This window comes from Mandrillus leucophaeus, unplaced genomic scaffold (genome assembly GCF_000951045.1).
Source record: "Mandrillus leucophaeus isolate KB7577 unplaced genomic scaffold, Mleu.le_1.0 Scaffold340, whole genome shotgun sequence".
NCBI classification, from domain to species: Eukaryota; Metazoa; Chordata; class Mammalia; order Primates; family Cercopithecidae; genus Mandrillus; species Mandrillus leucophaeus.
Genome location: NW_012103588.1, coordinates 2,935,893 through 2,957,595, shown reverse-complemented (window position 1 = coordinate 2,957,595; position 21,703 = coordinate 2,935,893). Strand labels below are relative to the sequence as shown.

General features: G+C 34.6%; 1 protein-coding gene across 4 annotated transcripts in view; it reads left to right on the top strand.

Moving 5' to 3' along the window:
* The first annotated feature begins 976 nt into the window (after nt 1-976).
* Nucleotides 977-21,703, top strand: part of DCN (decorin) — a 38,188-nt gene continuing 17,461 nt past the window's right edge. The window contains exons 1-4 of one of the 4 annotated variants that reach the window (XM_011988919.1): nt 1,225-1,452; nt 4,366-4,691; nt 5,477-5,720; nt 19,318-19,430. In XM_011988919.1, coding sequence (XP_011844309.1) covers nt 5,510-5,720; nt 19,318-19,430 — 324 coding nt within the window. In that variant the 5' untranslated portion in view covers nt 1,225-1,452; nt 4,366-4,691; nt 5,477-5,509. Of the gene's footprint in view, nt 1,453-4,365; nt 4,692-5,476; nt 5,721-11,148; nt 11,874-19,317; nt 19,431-21,703 lie in introns of those variants that run through there. The other 3 variants (XM_011988921.1, XM_011988923.1, XM_011988922.1) reach the window with 3 other exon arrangements.

The following is a 21,703-nucleotide window of genomic DNA, read 5'->3' as shown; positions in this document are numbered from 1 at the left end:
ACTTTCGCACCAATGTCCAGGGACAGTAGTGCTTGCCTTTGTCTAAACTATCAGAATAACTAGATATGTGGTTATTAAATATTAAAGAGATGGACAGTAGGGTAAATTGTTTACCTGGGAGACTAAGCTTCGGAAATAAGGCAAACTATAACGTGGTAACACCCCTCCCCCTCCTTAGACAGCCACTCAAGAATTTAATTTCTCTAAATTTTATTGAGGAAAAAGAATATTTACTGTGGAAGAATATACTTTGATGGCTGGAGGAGGGAAGGAAGAAGGCTGGAGGATGGGAGGGGGATCCTCCTGTGTTTCACAGCTGTTGATTTCCAGTTTCCACCTGGTAAGAGCCTAGGGCCAGAGCATAATGATACAAGTCAAAACACAGAGATCTACACAGAGACAACTAACAGCATCCAGCAACGGAATTATAAAAGCTCAAAAAGTATTTCCAGTGGCTAAATAAATACCTTTCCTTGTGGTTGCAGTTTTTTTTTTTTTTTTTTTCATTACTGCAATTTGGAAAGACACATAGATTCTATTGCCCTTTCAAAGTTCTAGTTTTCATAAAAGTATAATCTATGAAAATCATATTTTTCATATATAGATGACGAAACTATGTTGTGATCAACTACTAGTTTTCTATGTATTTCATTTAAAAACTGGTGGTCAACGAGAAAGATTTTAAACTATGATTAATGAAAGTGATAGATGACATACTTTTCGTATAAAACCATGACTTTCTTTCAGGACACTTTAGAAATATGTCCAAAATACACAGAGAAACTCCACAGCATAGTGCTTGAATTTACACAAACACTCCAAGGCAAGTAAGAATCCGAATGAGTAGTTTCACATAAGGCTACTCATTTATTTTTGCAGTCCGCATTTAAAACAACTACAAGATTAATTTCATTCCATTTTTCTGGACTTACACATCCTGAAAGCAAGAAAAAAAATGCCATTTTGGAAGTATATTAAATGCTACTTGTAAACAAGGCTAGAAAGGGTGGAGAGTGAAATGGGATGGGGGTGGGGAAGCAAACCCTTTAGTTACAATATCTTAGGGAAATGAATCTACAATAAGACAAATTTCAAATCAAGTTGTTCCACTATACTACATAAGCAGTTTAGAATTTTAAGCAGATGCAAAAAGAATAAAGCAAATGGGAGGGAAAAAAAAGGCCGATAAAGTTTCTGGCTACAATACAAGAGACATATCATTACCATATGATCTAATGTGGGTGTCAGCCGGATTGTGTTCATTGAGGGAAACCTTATTTTTTAACTGTGCTATGGAGTAGAAGCAGGAGGTTTTCAACCTAGTGACAGTCACAGAGCAGCACCTACCCCCTCCTCCTTTCCACACCTGCAAACTCTTTTACTTGAGCTGAATATTTAGTGTAATTACATCTCAGCTTTGAGGGCTCCTGTGGCAAATTCCCGGATTAAAAGGTATGGTTTTCAATAATTGTCCTGAACTCTGCTACAGACTAATATAACTTCGGTCAAGTTGAGAGCAGAAGGGATTATTTGGTGAGAAAAAGAAAAGGAAAAAAAAAAACTTAAACTTTTATAGTCTTTATGCAACATTTTAAACAAGTATTATTTGAAAACAGAAGTTAAATATTTGATAAAATGATTGAATGTATTGTTTTATTTCTTTCTCTTCTGTATTTGCAAAGATGCTTCTTAAAAAACTGTAACCTAACACCATGACTCTCTGTATTAATGTTTTTGTGTTTGTATTAATGAATGTTTAGCTCTTTAAGAGGTGGTAACCGAAAAGTGTTCTAAAGTAGCACATTTGTAATTGAGCTGTATATTTAAAAATGTATTTTTCTCCTGAATTTTTGTCTGCTTTAAGAACTTTCAAAAGCCCAGAAGAACTGAACTCTGGTGATTAGCTGAAGATACCTAACGTATATTTCTTCAACCCCAGAAATCAATAGAAATTATCACCAGAGAAGTGAAAATAAACATTGAAAATATTTATGTTCTTAAATGCCTAAGATATTAAAGAAGCTGTATAATTTCTTAAATGTAAAGTGTCCCAATCAGTATCTTCACTGCAAGTGAAATTTTAAGATACATTCACTATAAAATGAGGATGTGGGTTAATTTTCTAATTTTAAAACAGGGTAACACAGTGACCACTGGTTAAGTGGGCTCCCAGTGATGTAAATACCTGTGGCTTTTTTTTTCCTGTTGCTGTTTCTAACCAGAAAAAGAGCCAAATGCCCCCTATAGTAACCCTTGCTTGTGGATAAATGTTGCTTTTATTCTTTATTTAAAAATTTTTTATATATATATATTGTTGAAATTTGTAATCACCTAGTGCTATAGGATTTTAATTTTGCTTTTGCATTTACAGCTTCACTTACCTCTTGAGGGTTAAATTTTGTCTTTGAAAGTGACACTAAAGGCATAGACGACATAATGCAAATGTTGATCTGAATGATATAATTCATTTAATGGGCTTGAGTAGTTTTAGGAACCAGAAATTATTATTTTTGGTAAAACATTTGTAAACTATGGCAACTAGCTTTAGTGGAGTTGTGATATTACATTAGTAATTAGCATCTTGGAGAGTGTCATGCATTTTCAGACTACTTAAAACAGTTTCAATAAAATTTAAACAGCATATCATCTCAATAACCATCTCCTTGGTTTCTACTTGGACAGCTGCTCTTTGCTCTTTATATTTCTGATTAATTAAGAAAAGAAGGAAATGACTAAAGGATTTATCAGTATTGACAACCCACATGAAATGTTTTAAGATGTTGGGTCTTCAAGTACCATGACACTAATTTAAAACAGATGATTTGATGGAGGATTTTGCACAAAGTTTCTGGACATGCTATTATTTTTTCACAGTACAGTCAGGGTTAAATGCACACACACACACACTCTCTCACACACACATGCAGACACACACACATGAGCAAATGAAAGTGAAATAAAAATCGGTGATTGAAGTTATAAGCTGCCTGTCTATATTCAGCTTCAATCAAAAAGAATATTGTTTGGAGAATTTGTGCCATTTTAGCAGAAGTAAACAAACATAAATTATAATACTATATCTCTCAGCTAATACTCAACACTTTCTTTTTGTGGGTTGTTAGTGAAAAAACCAGGCATGTTCTGCTCTGGAGAAAAGATTACAAAGCGACATCTGCATTAACTGTCGTTGCTATTTATTAAATCTGCAATTACTTGGCTTCATTTTTCTTTTAAGCTTGTAAGACATTAAATATGCAAGGCTAGCAAGCCTGTGGTAAACCATAAACATTGCATTTTTAATGGGAAACAGATACAAAACCACTCCCTCAGATACAATTCAAGGGAACAGGCTGCCAAAACAAGAGTCTTCTCTTAAAGGGAAACTCAGTAACCGAGTGGGAGTGGGCTCCTAGAAAAAGCTTAATGTTGAACTTAAAGTGGCAGTGTGAAGAATAATCTTTATATTTTGTTAAACCAAAAGCCACAAGCCTGTATTCAACATGTGCTGCCTTAGACACATATCAGTAGTAAATATAAACTAAGAACAAAAATGTAAGAAACTGAAAAACATTTGTTTCTTCTCTAGAGAATCTAGGCAAAAATTTCCAGAATATACCTTAAGGTTAGAACATACAAAGATCTTTCTTTTTTATTTTCTTTTCTCTCTCTCCTTCTTTTCTTTCTTTCTTTCTTTCTTTTCTTTCTTTTCTTTTCTTTCTTTCTTTCTTTCTTTCTTTTCCTTTTTTAAAAATATGCTACAATTGGATAATGACTCAAAACAGTTCTAAAATTCTACTCACGAACGTACAGCTTTAATATGGATTCACCTAAGTGTATAATTCAAGGTAGAGATGATGGGACTAATTATCTACTATGATGGGACTAAATATCTGCTAAATATCTGCTATGTTTTGGAGATATCAGAATAGTTTCAATGCGATTTAAAAAATATTTTGTCTCCCAAATGACTTTGTTTCTATATAATCAAGTACCTTTTGTTATTCAGATTTATTACGATTTTGTCACTCAGATTTATTTAGTGCACTTCAGTTGATTTAACAACATAGATTCGTGCTTGTGGAATGAATGGATAAATATGGAATACATTTATCAAAAGAATACTTAGTTTTTTACAAAATGCCCTGTTAGCAAAATGAGATCATATATACAGCATATAAAAATCAGTTAGAATTTTCCATATGTGTGTATTAGCTTATTAAAAATAATGTTTGAGAAACTAGGAAATTGATTTATTTTTTTAAAGCCGATCTTGCTTATACCAAGTTGAGGTTTTCAATCTGCTAACTTTTTTATATCAGAAATTCGATATTGAAAAAAAGCTAATTTTGTGTTTTAAAAAATCAGACTGATTGCTTGGAACAAATGGAGTAAATCGTCTTGTCAATAAAGTGATGGTCAATTGAGTCATTTGTGTGCAAAATATTGTGCAAGGCCCGGGTACAGAACAAGGAATAATAAGACACGCCCTGAAGGAGCACATCGTCTAGTGGAGGGACAGACCAAGCACGCAAAACAAATTGCAATATAATGTGATAAGTTCTTTAAAAGAGGTAAGAGCAACGTGCTTTGGGAGCAGAGAAGAGGGAGAAAGCAGTATCCTGCCTGGATGAGCCAGGGGACACAGAAGACAAGCCCACTATCTCATTTAATCTTTACAACACTCTTGCAAGGTCGGTATTCTACATGGCAAGTAGTTTTGATTGTCAGGGTTCAGGTGAGGACTGGGAATGGTGTGACAATGAAAGGAATGTGGCTAGAGCTATTAATTCATACCAATTTGTGAGTGGTCTGACATATAGCACAGGGACTGTGGGCAGTATTGATAGGTCAAAGGAAGTTAATAAATGGTTTGTAGTAGAAATTAATAAGATGAAATTGAATTTTTAGAGGATGATTCGGGCAGCAAAGTGGGAGATGGACTGAAATAGAGGAAATATGCAAGGCAGAGATGAATTGGAAGCTCTTGTAGTAGTTTAGGGAGAGATGAGAAAGGCCTGGACCAAAATAAATGTGATAGGATGGAGAGATGTGACTGGCTTCCAGAGATATTTCTGAAGCAGAAATTGGAGATCTCCTATATGTATAGAGAGAATTTTATTTCACCAATGCAAGGCTTGTGTTAAGTGAGCATTGAAAAGTCCAACATGATTTATTATCGTAACAATTTTGCCAACAATTTGAATATATAGTATACATCTTAATTTATACCGAAAATTCAAAACAAGCAGATTTAAATAATATTTGGATTTCTCATCCTAAGTAAATAGCTGTGCAAATGATACTATAATGTACCCGATCATCTTTCAATACATTCTTAATGCACTGCTTCCTGATAATAAATGAAATATTATATTGCACCTTTTCTCTGTGCTCACTCTATTGTGGCATACTATATAAGAAACAACACACAGATTAGGCAGTGCTACTCTTCTTCAAACTCTCATTTGTTTCCTAGGTTCCCTGGTTGTGAAAATACATGAGATAAGTCATGAAGGTCACTATCATCCTCCTTCTGCTTGCACAAGTTTCCTGGGCCGGACCGTTTCAACAGAGAGGCTTATTTGACTTTATGCTAGAAGATGAGGCTTCTGGGATAGGCCCAGAACTTCCTGATGACCACGACTATGAGCCCCCTCTAGGCCCAGTGTGCCCCTTCCGCTGTCAATGCCATCTTCGAGTGGTCCAGTGTTCTGACTTGGGTGAGTGGGATGCAGTTTCTCTTTACCTACCTTATTTGTTTTGTTCTTGGGAATGGCAACTCTGAGAGTTTAGCATTTTCAGTTTTAATCTCTCCAAATGTGAGACACAGTGCCACCTAATGAGGAATAAAGGAAGCAGAACAGGATAGAAAGAAAAGTGGCGTTGTGGTTCTCTCTCTCTCTCTCTCCCCGCCCCCACCCGTCCCTCTTCCTTTTGTCCTCCATTACTTTGCAATCTTGGGAAAATCACTTTAAAAAACATTTCTGAGCTTCATATCCCTTCTTCTACAAAATAAAATTTTGAAGAAAACAGTGTCTTATGTTCTAAAATTTCAGAGTGATGGTTTAATCTTAATTCTATAACGTGGTTTTATAAAATATTAGATATTAAGAAAATCAGGTCAGTCTCTCTACTCTTCACTTAGCCCAGACAACAGAGTTTCAACATTACTAAATTGTAAAATATGCAGTTATCAAAAGCAAAACTTGTCAAATTTTATGACAAAATCTTATCTTTCAATTATCAAAATACTCCCTTCATCTCTGAGCCTTACTTTTGTCTTTACTTTTGACATTTTGTAATCCAGCTGCTTATATTCTTTAGAAAGTTTCAAAGGAAATATTTATCACTAAGGTATGGTGTAAATATTCAATATAATCATGTTACATATATCTTTAGCCTAACACCCTAAAGACAGTTTGATTTATCATCTTTACAGAAAAATTTGGTCTGGAAATTCCAAGAGCATTACACTTAGAAGATAAATCTCCAGAAAGATTGAAGCTCAGTGGATGGGCCAAAGGGGAATGAACTCAGTTTACATGGCAGCTGATTCACATTCCTCATTTGGAAGGGGTGTATTTTCTTATTGGAGATGAAAAGAAAAAAAAAAAATCTTTATATCATGATTCTGCCATGTGTACTTCCTTCTAGAGGAAATCCCATATTATGATCAGGCACTTCTTTCAGAAGTCCTGTATTTACTCAGAACACGCTTTCTAGCAGCAGTCTGCAGAAGAAAAGTGCCACTAGCTTCTACAATTGGAATAAATTACCTCTAGGAACCTGGAAAAATATAAAGTATATTCAGCAGTAACAACTGAAAAACACTCGAAATAGCTTCTTCAACACATATATTGTATAGCCATTTACAACCCAAATACAAATGTTATGTAAAGACTTTCAAAAGGCCACAGAATAATTCCAGTGGATTGATTGGTTCACTCATTCAGACGCTATACTGGGAACCCATCATGTATGAACTCTGCTCTAGGCATGGGGAGGAAAGGATGAGGAAGACAAATATGGCCCTAGTTCCTGTGGATCTTATATTCTAGTGGTGGTGACTATTACTTTTTGAATTGTGTATTCACCACAGGGGAGATTGGATTACTCTTCAGAAACTTTATAAGTATCTAGAGATGACCTGCATTATTGTCTTGGGCAGGAAAATAACAGGGTTGAAAAAAATCTGGACAAAGAAATCACCAGTTGATGGATATACATAGGATAATCTTTTCTGAAGTTACTAAAATGGCGAAGTTCCCCAAAAATGTGATGCGAGTTAAATTTCACTTTGCCTCTGAGAACAAGTTAAAAGAGTGTGCTATTACTCTCACTACATATATTATCAAAAATGAAGGGTTGATGTTTTTAAGGAAAGCAGAGTTGGCCAGTCACTTTAGTGAAGTTTTATTTTTTCATAAATATAGTTTGCCTTTGCTTCCATGAAAAATAGTTCATAAAGCTTGACCCTGATGAAAGCACTGGGCATAAGTCTATTGTTCAAAGCGAAACAACAACAACAAAATATAGTCTTAGGAAGCAGCAAGTTCACTGACTTGGGACCTTTGTGATCATTTTGTTGTTGCTGTTGATATTGTTTTGTTTATTTTGTTTTGTTTTTAGATGAGAAAGTTTTCTACATGTTATCTCTTTTCTAGGAGCTCAAAGTGTACATCATCCCTTTATTATGGCTAGGTTTACTGACTCATATACTAAGGAAGTAGCTAAAATTATAAAAATAATTTGTCTTTAAAGCCATATTTAACTAAGAGAACTAAGTTCCAATGAGCAGTGGTCTCATGCGATGTATTTTCAATATCTTAAAATTTAAAGGTGAATATTTAAATATATTATAAATTTTAAAATCAGATATCTCTAAGAAAATACATTTCTTAAAGGGAAATGAAATTCGCTTGACTTTAAATAAAACCAAATGAACTCATTTCATATTTTTAACTATTATCTAACTCTTTCTTACTTTATGATGCTGGCAAGCTGTTGAGAGCCTTGACATCTTCATTGGTAGAAAAATCACAGTCTTAGAAATCCTATTAATTGTATGAGGTACCTATGTCATAGTAGCAGCTTCAAGCAGTTTTAAAATAATATGATTACATGCAGTAACAGATGAAGAAAAAAGAAAGCAAGCAGGGAGAAATGGACCACCTAATTCACCGTAAATGCAATATAGTTGATTTTTTATTTGTTTTATGTCCTCTAGTGATCTAAGCATGAAGGTTGAATTATTATAAAAAAGAAAATAAATGCAGTGCAGGTGGGGGTGAAAATGTTAATGCTTATCTGTATCAAAGACTAATGTTGTCTTCAGGATTATCCTTGATGGATTATCCTCGGCAGACATTTAATGAGCAGAGAGAAGCTACAGTGTTGAAGGACAAAAGTCCTTTGTCATCTTATTATCTAAATAATGTTTAATACGAATAAATTTTTTAAATTAAAATGTTTGACTACTTTTTCCCACTAAGAAATATTCTTGGCAAAATTAAATATCAAAATTTTAAACAATTCTTTCAAAGCTAAGAAGTCATAAACTGTGAAATTTAAATTATGTAATTACTCTGTAGGGTAATTTGAGGCCTCTGGAAAATGCAGGGACTGTTTTAGTCCCTAATTCTAATTTATCAGAGTAGTATTAAAATGTGTTTTTTTCTTTTTCTTTCTTCTTCTTCTTTTTTTTTTTTTTTTTTTAAGAGGATAAGGGATGGAGACAGTAAACATGAATTCCCCATAGATATTGGCCAAGTTGTTTCGTTGAATTTGTTGCAGCTTACCTTGTAATTGGAACCACAATTTTATGAGACCCATATCTTGTCTTCTTTTATTTCTATTAAGACATAAATCAGTTCCCTCTTAATTACAGCATTTATTTCAAAAAGTAATATTATAAATAAATGTAGAGTAAGCAAATTCAGAAGTCTTTCAGTTACTTAAAATAATAAATCCACAAGGTAACTTAGTCTTTTAAAAATCAAAAAATTTTTAAATGTTCTGATTTTGATTGGATTTTCTATTTTATATGTTTGGCATCCTGTAGGAAGACAGCTTCCCTTACTTAGGTACTCTGACTCAGCCATTCACCTTTGGATCAAGAGTCATCAGGTAGTATAATTTGGTATGGACTAACACCTCATTACTGAAATGCAAATCAGTCTTGACAAGTCAAATAAGAACAAGTATTGTCTTTTGACTAGTCTCCGAAATTAAAATTATAATTCTTGATATATTTCTTATAAACAAATTTCAAGAGTTGAAATGTCTCTTAAAACTATTTAGTAGTGGAAAGAACTTGGGCTGTACAGTTAAACACCTCTGATCTCAAATTCTGCTTTGCTGTTTGCTACCTGTAACCTTGAAACTTTCAAAACTTTGTTTCCTCATTTGACGAATGGAAATATATCTTATTTCACTGGGTAGGAATAGAAAAATATATGTACAAATGCTTATTATAGTAACTGGTACATTTCACTTACCATTTCAGGCAAAGTTGGCTAAGAACATGAGGCTGTTTCTGGTATTTCCTTTCATTTTTATTTATCTTTGAGAATAATAGGTATAGGCCATATACTTATTAGAGACTGTCAATGATTTATACTTATTATTCTCAATTCAAATTATATCATATTATACTAATTGAAAATAAGCCATACACTTATTAGAGACTTATTAAGAGTCTCTAATAAGTATATGGGTTGTCAAGCTAGAGACAAAATAGTACCATCTCTCTCCACCTCTCTAAAGAGGACCACATCATCTCCAAGTGTAAACAGACAAGAATAAAAAAAAGTGCATTTACTAAGCAATTCAATGTTCTCCAAACCAATATTCCTTTGAACAAAATGAGTTTGTTTGATTTGAGAACAATGAAGGATTTGACTATTTTATAATCATAAATGATTCACACCCCCACACACTTAGCCCTCTAGAAATGGTGCCAGAAAATGAAACACATTTAATTTTGCCATATGGAAGCATTACAAATAACTACTGGTTTCTAATAATGTACGTTATAATGCAAATAATGTTTTAATTTTTAAAAAACTCAGAAAAAGTACAACTTTTTAAATTATATAGTTGCTTCTTATTCATACTCATTTTTCTTGAACTAGTGAAAAATTTTGTCAGAGGTTACCACTTGGGACGTATTGTACTACAGCTTCTCGCTTGGCTGAGGAAACTGGTTTTCCAGAAGCAGACCTTATACTAGAGATAAATGAACCATTACACTTCTCCCATGAAATCTACCCAGAAAAATAAATTAGGACAGTTTTGTAGAGGGGCAGACAGAATGCTAGATGCTCAGTTGCCTTTATCATTTATGTCTGGCTCTGCAGCAGCAGGGGTGTGAGGTGTTCCTCATTCAGGGTTTCTAATGCACCAAAAGGGTGTTTCCAAAACATGATATGGGAAGGAGGCTGTGCACAGAGTATGCCCACTGGATTGCCTAAATTGACATTGGGTAGGAGTGGAGTATGCTTCAGATGAAGCAAGAGTAATGCTCAATGTGACCCAAAGTCTCCCGAATCAAGGGGTTAAAAGATGGAGAGAAGGAAGAGAGGGAGTCAAGAAGGCCAAAGGAAGCGTCTGTCTCCTTAACCTGACTGACAACTAACATAGCCCTGGTTTCCTTCTCAGTCCCCAGGAGGGAGAGAGAGGCAGCTGTGTGGGATCAAGGCATTTTGTGAGACTGCAGCTGTGATTCATTTTCCTTTGGAAGAACATCCCTAGCTCCAGGGGATATGGTGGGAATTGGTTAGCTAAAATATCAATTCCCTGGGTAAAAGAGGAAAACTATGAGACCTCTAATCTTAACTTTTCTCCTTCAAAAGAGTGGAAAAAGATTACATAGTTCCTCAGAAATAAAAAAAAAAAAGGAGTTTGCAATTCAGTTTTAATAAAAAGAGAAAGCCTTTAGCATATATACTGTAACACTCAAGACTGAGTTACTCTTGACTTAGTCTGTGGACTGCTTTAACTTTTGTAGCTTGCCTACTTCTGCCTTTTTACTGTAATCTACATTTGCTTTGATTATTCTATACTAATCAATTATATATACGTATCTATGATTATACAATATCTTTTAATTATCTTTTTATATATCTATTTTATTGTTTTCTTCACTAGAAAAGAAATATTGCAATAATTTATCTTTGTACAATCTCTACACAATAAATTGCCTTATACTTTCTAGACTCTTTAAATATCAATCAATGATTGATGAATGAATACACGAACATATGTGTGGCTTGGTTCTTGAATTAATGCTTGGATGAATATTCTACAATATTCCTCACTCTAGCAAGCTGCAAAGAGAAGGGAACATGTCTGATTGAGAAACAGAAGTGATTTCTTAGTGCATCCTTGCTCCTTCCCTTTAAGGATAACTGTAAAACCAGGAAGCTTAGAAATTCCTTGCGTTTGACTAGAAAGAGAATAGAATTAAAGAGAAGAATTGTTTATGTCTGAAGCCTGGTCTAACTGATAATAGTCAGATTGCCATTTTTAAGATGGAAAGAGGGAAACATGTCTGCCTTGAGCAGAAAAGTTTTTTTGCTGGGGCTGGAGCTTCTAAATATTATTTTGGTCATTTGCCCAAAAACTGAAGTACACCACCAATGTCCCAATTATGAAGTTGAATGCAGAATTATAAAAAAAATTGTTGAAAGTCAGTAAGAACAAATTTTAGAATTTGGACTCCTGCCACATGGCAAAAAAAGCATGATGTTTTAAGACGACCTGGCCTTTGTCCAACATGATGTTTACCAGATCGCTGACATTTGCTAACAGAACAATGCTATTCATCACTGGGACAACCAAAAGAAGGGAAGAAAAAAAAAAAAAGAAGTCTATTTCTTACTAGTCTTTACTCAGAAATGATTTTTTGGTAATGTCTTAAGTAGTATCTTATTTGCTTTAATAAATAACTAGATTTTAAAGAAGACAAAACTCCTTGTAAAAAACTGGGAGAGCAAATATCTAATCCAGGCTACCTTGAAAATAGGGTGTTTTAATGGAAATTTTAGAATTATGTTAAATAAAGGCTGCTCAATGAAAAATAAATGTAGGAAACCACTATGCTCCTGTTACTACAGCTGAATGAATTTTACCCCAAAACATAGTGGCTTAAAAATAATTTAATTTGTTCATGACTTGAGGTATGGAAAATTTGGCAAGGGCTCTGAAGGGCTGTTCTCACTTGGGGTCACTCTTGCACTTGTAGTCAAATGTTATCCGAGATTATAGTCATAAGAAGGCTAGCCTGGGCTGGACACCTGAGACAGTTCACTGTCATAACTGACAGTTGCTGCCACTATCGCCCACAAGCTTGACTGTTCTATCCTCTGGATTGCCTCAGGCTGCTTCTCTTTTTTTCTATGGCCCCTGGCTGTCCCAGAGCAAGCATCCCAGAAGAAGTGGGTAGCAGCTATACAATCTTTTCTGACCTTGTCTCAAATGTCATGGTGTTTCAGTCTGTTGATTCCTAGAGGCATCAAAAGACCATCCTACATTCAAAGGGAAGAGAGAGGAATTAGATGCTACCTTCTAATGGTAATGAGACAAATGCTTATTGTAGAAGAGGATGTAGGATAAAAAATTTAATGTATGGCATCTTTGGAAAATATAATCATCTGCATATATACTTAGATTTATATATATTTCTAATGAGAAGCTTGAGCATAGTTATATATTATGTAGAAAAAGCTCACAGATATTACATGTCCCCCATGAAGGTCATTATTTAATAATTACAAACTACATTAAGATGTTAAATAATTGTAACTAAATTAATTTATAAATTATCTTCATAATTACTTAGTTCTTCTACTTAAGATTGTAAGAAAAGTATTAAGTCATATCCTGATTACTTTGTTTTCATTATGGAACATTTTTTGGACGTAAATTGAACCTGGCTAAATGATACACATAATTTAAAATGCCAACATTTTACTTTCTATATTATTTTCTGAATAACCATAAAATTCATCACTATCAATAGGAATTATTTAGTTAAAAATCACATACAATTAATACAATCAGATATGCTTAAAGGCAGAATTTAAATTTATTTAAAAGTTTAAAAAATTAAGGTAGGATAACTGTTTCATAGAATACTATCGGTTTTTATATTTTTTGAAGATTAGGTTTACTTCAAATAAGCAATTTTCATCATCAAAAATAATCTTTAGTCCTAGTGTATTTCTACCACAATTTACTTCAGGCTTGGTGTTTTCAGATGAGGAAATGGAGCCTGAGGAATGCTAACTTAGAGATTCCGGTCATCTCTCCTTAATAGCCGAGTTGATTTTAACCCAAGCCATTCTGACTCTAATGATGTACAAACAAAGAGTAATATTTTATAGATCTGCAAGAGTGTAGCATTTGCCACCATTAAAATAGGGTTAAATTGACAAGGAGCAGTTTTTGAAGGGTCTAATTATTCAGTGGGGATCGGATCATGTGCTTCCTAAACTGAAGGCTTATCCAAAGGCAGAGATAGGACGACAAGCACCCCAAAGGCCCTGAACTTCATGGGAACAATGATGAATGCAGGAAATAACTGTAAAGAAAAAAACATTTCAGGACCAAGATCTTTAGATGAACACCTCGTGTTGGACATACCTGAAAAACAGATTTCAGTCTCTAGGATGATATGCATGGTGATTGTACAGAAAAAAAGGAGTTACAGATGAATAATCAGAAAGATTATTCAGAAAGATAATGAGAGCAACACCCTCTATTTTGCTTATTATAATAATCATAGGTAGCAATACTTGAGACGCTGCTATGCACTATGGTAGGAGATTATTTTGTAGCATAGCTTATTGAATTTTCACAAAAATTCTGTGAAAGACTTAAGAAAACTGAGGACAGAGGGTTTAAAGAATATGTCTTCTAATTTTTTTTTTTTTTTTTTTTTTTTTTTTTTTTTTTTTGAGACAGTGTCTCTCTCTGTCGCCTAGGCTGGAGAGCAGTGGCACGTTCTTGGCTCACTGCAAGCTCCGCCTCCCAGGTTCACGCCATTCTCCTGCCTCAGCCTCCCCGGTAGCTGGGACTACAGGCGCCCGCCACCACGCCCGGCTAATTTTGTTGTATTTTCAGTAGAGACAGGGTTTCACCATGTTAGCCAGGATGGTCTCGATCTCCTGACGTCGTAATCCGCCCGTCTCAGCCTCCCAAACTGCTAGGATTACAGGCGTGAGCCACCATGCCCGACCTCAATATGTCTTCTAATCTTAAAGATCAAGAAGAGGAACTAGAATTGAAATTCACATAACAGTCTTATAAAAAATTGTTATTATAGGAGCATGTTTAAATATGAAAATTCTACAGAATAAAATGACCTCATTGTGTACCCACAACAGAGCTTCAATCAATGTCAACTAATGCCACTATTTTTCTATCTCCACCCACTTCCATATCATTTTAAAGCAAATTCCAGATATATGATTTTATCTATCAATACACGTCAGTATGTTTCTCTGAAAAATAAAGCTCTCAAATAAAATAGCTATATTTTATAGTTTATTTATATGAATCAGGATCCAGATGAAGTACATACATTGCTTTTTAAAAAATAGCTTTTTTAAATTTTGTTTTTTGTTTTTGAGACAGGATCTCACTCTGTTGCCTAGGCTGGAGTGCAGTGGTACGATCGCAGCTCACTGTAGCCTCAACCTCTCCTCCCTCCCGAGCAGCTGGGACTACAGGCTTGTGCCACCATGCCCAGCTAATTTTTTGTAAAGATGGGGTCTTGCCATGTTGCCCAGGCTGGTGTTGAACTCAGAGGCTCAAGCAATCCACTTGCCTGAGCTTCCCAAATTTCTAGAATTAGAGGCAAGAGACACAGCACCCAGCTGAAACGTCTCTTGACTCTCCTTTAAACTACAGACTCACAAGTTCTTCATTTTCTTTTGGAATTTAGAGGATTAATCAGATTCGGGATTAATTGTTTTTGACAATACAAACCTATGAATGGGGATTTGTTTCTTCATTTAGAAGCTTCTAATTGATCCTTTCCCAGGAGAAATATATGCCATGTAGAGGAACTCTTACTGCTGGAGTAGTCACCCTGTAAGACAGAAAAATCAGTCTTCTTTCGATATTTATGTGACAAAAGGTGCTTCACAAATATGGCGAAGACACTGAAGAAAGTGAGAGCAATTTTCAGGTGCAGATAATGGGAATGACATATTTGACAGTAAGTAGCATTCATTTATAAAATGTTCCTGGCCAACTGAGAATCGGGAAAAAATATGTAATCATTATAACCAGTTGTATCCTAATACTTCTGAGGAAAAATAAAAATTCCTATGATAGCAGGTTATAGGGAGATGGTTACAACAGAACACGGCAGAAATGATCTCAAAGCCATACTCATAAACTTTTCATCATGGGACAGCAAGGCAGATAGACTTGAAAATTAATTAATCAGAAAGGCTCTTCCTGTTTTCAAAGCAGACAGAGCAAATTGCTGATGTGAAACAATAATTAGTCCTCCTTACCAGGAAAAAAATAAATAAATACACTAACAAAACAAACAAAGACCCTGAAATACAGGACAGTAGAGTTTAAACTTATAAATCTATAGCCTATAAGAAGTTCAGCGGTGCAAGATTACTGTTATACAGGGGTAGTCAGGATGAATATTACAGAGGTGAGGAGATAACGGATGTGCTTCAAGGCATTGTTAGAATGGAAATAGAAATAAATGAATAAGTGGAGTTTACATAAAATATGCATTGTATGAACAAAAATGAGTAGCTAGGAATGAGTATAATATGCTCAAGGAATAGCTGTAGATCAACATTAGAAAATATGCACAATGATCAATTGCATGAATAAATGGCAAACCACGGCCAGGCATGGAGGCTCACACCTGTAATCCCAGCACTTTGGGAGGCCGAGGCTGTCGGATCATGAGGTCGGGAAATCAAGACTATCCTGGCTAACACGGTGAAACCCCATCTCTACTAAAAATACAAAAAATTATCCAGGCGTTGGTGGCACACGCCTGTAGTCCCAGCTATTCGGGAGAATCTCTTGAATCCAGGATGTGGAGGTTTCAGTGAGCTGAGATGACGCCACTGCATTCTAGTCTGAGCCACAGAGCAAGACACTGTCTCAAAACAATAACAACAAAAACAAACAAACAAAAACAAAAAACCAAAAACCCCACATACTTCTGGAGTGAGGACTCAGACTATCCTGGTTCTTGGTCTACTTTAGCCATGAGGCACCTTAGATAAGCTATTTAATTTCTTTGGGTTTGTGTTTCTTTACCTATGAAATGAGAAGATTAGACTGGCTTGAAATTCTCTGATTTCTGGGATAAGTAAACTTTTTTGAATGTTGAACATGCTAATTTCTCATTAAGGTCAATACCAAACCTAACAAAAGAAGAGCCTGCCATCTGCTATCATAATCATTTTTTAAAGAACGTGTATTTAAAAGTAGAAATGGAAGTGAAGGCAGGAACTGGTCTCAGATGGTCTCAGAAATTGTGTGTGTGTGTGTGTGTGTGTGTGTGTGGTGTGTATGGAGTGTCTGTGTGTGTGTGAGATAATTTAAACTAACCACACTGCTCTTATTGATTTTTTTTAAAATTTTGATATAGATTGCTAAAAACTTCACCACAGAGTCTGCCTAATCAGCATTTGGGAACCATAGACTAGCTGATATTTAAGGGCCCTTCCTTTTATGACATTCAGAGAACTCATAATAACTAGGATAAATTCTCCATTATACTCTGCCTCTTGCCTTTGAGCAAGCTAGTTAACACTCCAGTGCATTATCTACCCCTTACAGGTACAGCATATTACGGGGTCTGATGTCAGAACGATTATTTCAGGGGATACAGATAGGTATGCCAGAAAAAAAAGTCATGCTGGAAGCCAGGAGAGTTGTCATCCAATCCACATTTTGTCATTCCTAACTAGATAAATTTGTTCATGTTATGAAACTTCTTAAAAGAATTGTCTGAAAGTATGAGATTACCATACTGCCTTACCTCTCTCATCGGGTTGTTGTAAGGTAAATAATAACACATTTTCATTTTAAAAAAATAAACTCTAAAACTAAATTATTAATAAAAAAATACTAATATGTGAAATTCCCCAAATAAACATAAATTTACTAATTCAGAGCAGGTTGTGGAACTATGATTTTAATCATTGAAATGGCTCTCCAAGAACTAAAATACAAGAATTAGAATCCTGAGGATGGTATTCCTTTTTTCTGAATCTCTAGAAATAAGATGTATATAAATTACCTTAAGTAGCTCCTATTGTTACAAAATTTTAGGATGACAATGTAATCAAAAGTGTCAGCCACCAGACACATCATTCTTTCCCTACACATTTGAAATTTTATCTGCAGTTTCGCATTGACAAAATGTTGAGAGTCACTAGAATTTAAGTTCACCAGTGAATAAAAGTAAGCATAAGTGGAAATTAGGACTTCGATGAAGGTGCCCAAGAAGGAATGATAAAATGTAGTAACTGCCTTCCAAATGAAAAGAAGTTTGCCTTTTCTGGGTTGGAGAACACTAATTATCAAAGATTTGGCAGAAGTCTACTATTCCTAATTGCATGAAATTAGCAAATTAACATTTCTGAAAATGGCAGTGATTACAACTGTACAGTGTCATTAAACAACCTCCTACAAGGTAACTGTTCTGGTATTTTACTATTCATCACTGAAAACACTTAACTCTTGTTATTTTGATGGGAACTGTGTCTATAAAAGTTATACATTTATGTAACATATTTACGTAAGTTCAGGATTACCTGTATTTTGATACTTAAATTTATGAAGATAGGTGGTCACTGAATTAAGAACACGATTCTACCCGCAACCCCAACTATCGATGAAGTAGTGATATTGTAAAGAAAAAATTATTTAGAAAAGACTCAGAAATAGGTAGCTTCAGGTATGTTTTCTGCAATTTTCATGGAAGAAATGAAGACAGTCAAAATATGGCTACCATGGTGGTTTACAAGTATGTTTACATAAAACTCAAAATTGAAAAGTGATTTTTTCAACATAGCAGTTATTATACCCTGTTGTAATTTTATTTTACTTGAAAATGGTAAACTGAATTATATTTTTATGAAGTCATGGGCAATATCTGCTTTGGTCTTGCTATATTCCCAGGATCTAATAAATTTAGGCTGCCCAGGAGGTATTCAATAAACGCTTGCTGTATTGATGAAAAAATAACCTTCAGTACTTCCAGTTTCAGATATGATGGAGAGATTGCTTCTACCAAAGGTTAAAAAATATTTCTGATTTATGTCATGCAGTCTTAAAATACAGAAATGATCACATTAATTTGAGTTAATAGAACATCAAATTTTTACTTAATGTCCTACTTCAATATGAAACAATGGAAAAATGAAAAGCAAACGGCCTTTTAAAATATTTTTCTCCGTTATGATTCACAATGATTTATTCAAAATAATTGCCTTTTGTATAACTCTGGTTCATCCTTATATGACTAGCTGAATGACTATTAAAATATTTCTTAATACCATGGACCATTTGATTATTCAATGAATTTACATTTGCAACCTGAAAACAATAATTCAGTCAGTTAGACCAAAATCTAAAGTCCAAAAGTAATGCTTCATAAAATTAATTTAAGATATGTCATACTACCAAATTTATTTCATTCTAAGTAGCCATATATCTATTGGTCATAAAATATCAACTGAAATTAACATTATTTTGGCATTCTAATGAAAACTAAAAGAACCATTATCCCAAAATGTTGGATAAATTTTCAAGATCCTGCCACAAGTTGATTTGATTATACATTTATATAATTTTAACTGTAGATCTGTGACAGGGTTAGGTTTATCAAAAAGATCTTTATTACTGATGATTTGGCTACAGTAATTATTGACACGTTATTTATGTAAAAATGTATAGATTTACAAATCACTTATGCTGACTACTTATCAAAATAACTACTTTTCAATACAACAAGAAAGAGGTAAAATATATAGATTTGAGCCACACCCTAATGAAACACAAATGTTCCCCTAATGCAGAGGAGTAATTCCGTAAGGAAAATATCATGTTGAGTTTATTATTAAATACAAAAAGTCATTTGACTTGGTTGCAAAAGATAAAGCAAAAATTTTACCCTACAATAAATGCAATTCTTAGAAGAAGAATTGTTGTTGTTAATATGATCATCACAACATTAATTTTTTGGTAAATATATACTGTGTGATTCTGTAGCCATGTGTCCCTTCGACTCACCACGCACTCCTATTACTCTTATGCCAGGTCTGGACAAAGTGCCAAAGGATCTTCCCCCTGACACAACTCTGCTAGACCTGCAAAACAACAAAATAACTGAAATCAAAGATGGAGACTTTAAGAACCTGAAGAACCTTCACGTAAGAACTATTTATTTTTAAATCACAATAAGATTGGACTCAAGGTATTTTTCAAAGCACCACCTAGATAAGGCCAAGAGTACTATGCACCAACAAAGAAGCACATTAGTGTTTATTAACCTCACATTTTTAGCAGTGGTAGGGAAGCAAAGCATCATATTCATTAGCCACTAACAATTTACCCAGCCTTTTATACATATACCCCATATATCTTAGGTATTTTATTCATAAAAATACTTTAGATCTTAATTCTCTCTCACGTTTTCGGGAATAAAAATTGTCTTTCAAATTAAATTGTATTTTAATAGTGGAACAAAACACAAAATGGATTGATCCTAGTATTATTTTATTTCTTTGTTTCTTTTGTCTGTTTCCATGCATTTTCTAAGAGAGGTATGAATGATGTTCTAAAATCTCAAAGATTGGAATCAAGTGAAAAAAAGATAATTATTCATATTTTATTTAGTAAAATATAATTCTGTCTTCATATGTATGTTTCTTGCTTTATAGTTAGGATTATGCATGCTGTGTCTTTATCTGTATGTTTATTTTAGTTTTCTCTTACCTCTCTACCCTATCATAATATTCAGTCTATCAGTCAGGATTTCATTAGAAAAGAGAAGCCACTCACAAAGGGGTTTCATGGAGGAGATGTTATTGAAACCTCTATTTGCAAAGGGGCGTGGGAACCCAACAAGGCACTGTGAGGCACCCAGTCCCACAAAGATCTAGAAGAATTTGAGGGTCTCAGAGCCATGGGAGAGGTGGGGAGCTATAGTTTCACTTCTTAATTTCCTGCCTGTGTCCCCTATGGTTGAATCTACTTCGGACGAAAAGACAAAGGCATTTGATTAATGCATTCCCCAGAGGTCAGCTTCCCAGGATATGAGGAAGGGCCAAAAAGTGCAAAGAATGAATATAGTGGTAGTTGGGAGAGGATACACTATACAAGGGAAATGACCAACCCAATAAAATAGAGATAAGCCTTGCTAAGACAACCTTCTGTAAGAGTAAATGCATCGTTTATTCACATCGAACACCAGAATCACCATAAAATGCATTTTCTCACCGAGCTCTCTATCTGTGGGATGAATGTGACATGGTCTTCCCTCAAAACATGAGGGCACATGAAATATAACTAAACCAGACCTCAATGTCCAAAATAGATACTCTAGAAATCTCACCGTGTCTACTTCCATTCTGGTAGACCACTCTGAAGTACTGAGTCTGGTTCTTGGCATTTTAAGAAATGCATTAAAGAACATCTAGAGAAGGACGACCATGGAGATAAAGAATCTAGAAATTAGGTCTCACAGGCACAGTGGATGGAGAGGTGGATGTCTAAACTGAGTGTGGAGGGTCACTAATGGCACATTTGAAGGGCCATGTTGAACAAAAATGATTGTATTTACTTGCTTCAACTGCAAGATGACAGCATCGTCCTAGTGAGCAGAAATTTTAGAGAAGCAGATTTTTATTCAACATTAAAAATAGAATTTAAAGAATCAGAATTTTCAGAAAATAGAGAGACTTACCTAATGATTTTTTACCTGCCTGTGAAGATTAGAGTTCACAGCTTCATATAATGAATGTCATAGGAATACATTCTTAATGTTGGGAACATAGACATACCAAACTGTAATTTCATATCTAGTTATTTATTTTAGTCATTACAGAAGATAATTGAGGAGGATATATCATGAGAATAGGCACTACTTAGTAAAGTATAAATATAAATCATCTGATATACATAAGCATAAAAAATATAGATACAAGGGAAATAACATAATATAAAATAGAATAAACTTGTCATAATTATTACAGTTAGTATAATGAAGATAGCATTTAGTACAAACTTTCCAACAACCAAGATGGGAAAAGCAGTTAACATTTAGCCATTAGAAAAAAATATACCAGATTTTTTTAAAGGAAGAAAATTTTTTGTTTCTAAAATTTTAAGACTCTACAAGGAATCATTTAAAAAATGCAGAAAGGCTGGGCACAGTGGCTCACACCTGTAATCCCAGCACTTTGGGAGGCCAAGGTGGGCGGATCACAAGGTCAAGAGATCAAGACCATCCTGGCCAACTTGGTGAAACCCCGTCTCCACTAAAAATAAAAAATTAGCTGGGCATGGTGGCGCGCTCTTGTATTCCAAGCTACTCGGGAGTCCGAGGCAGGAGAATCACTTGAATCCGGGAGGCGGAGGTTGCAGTGAGTCAAGATCGCGCCACTGCACTCCAGCCTGGACGACAGAGTGAGACTTCATCTCA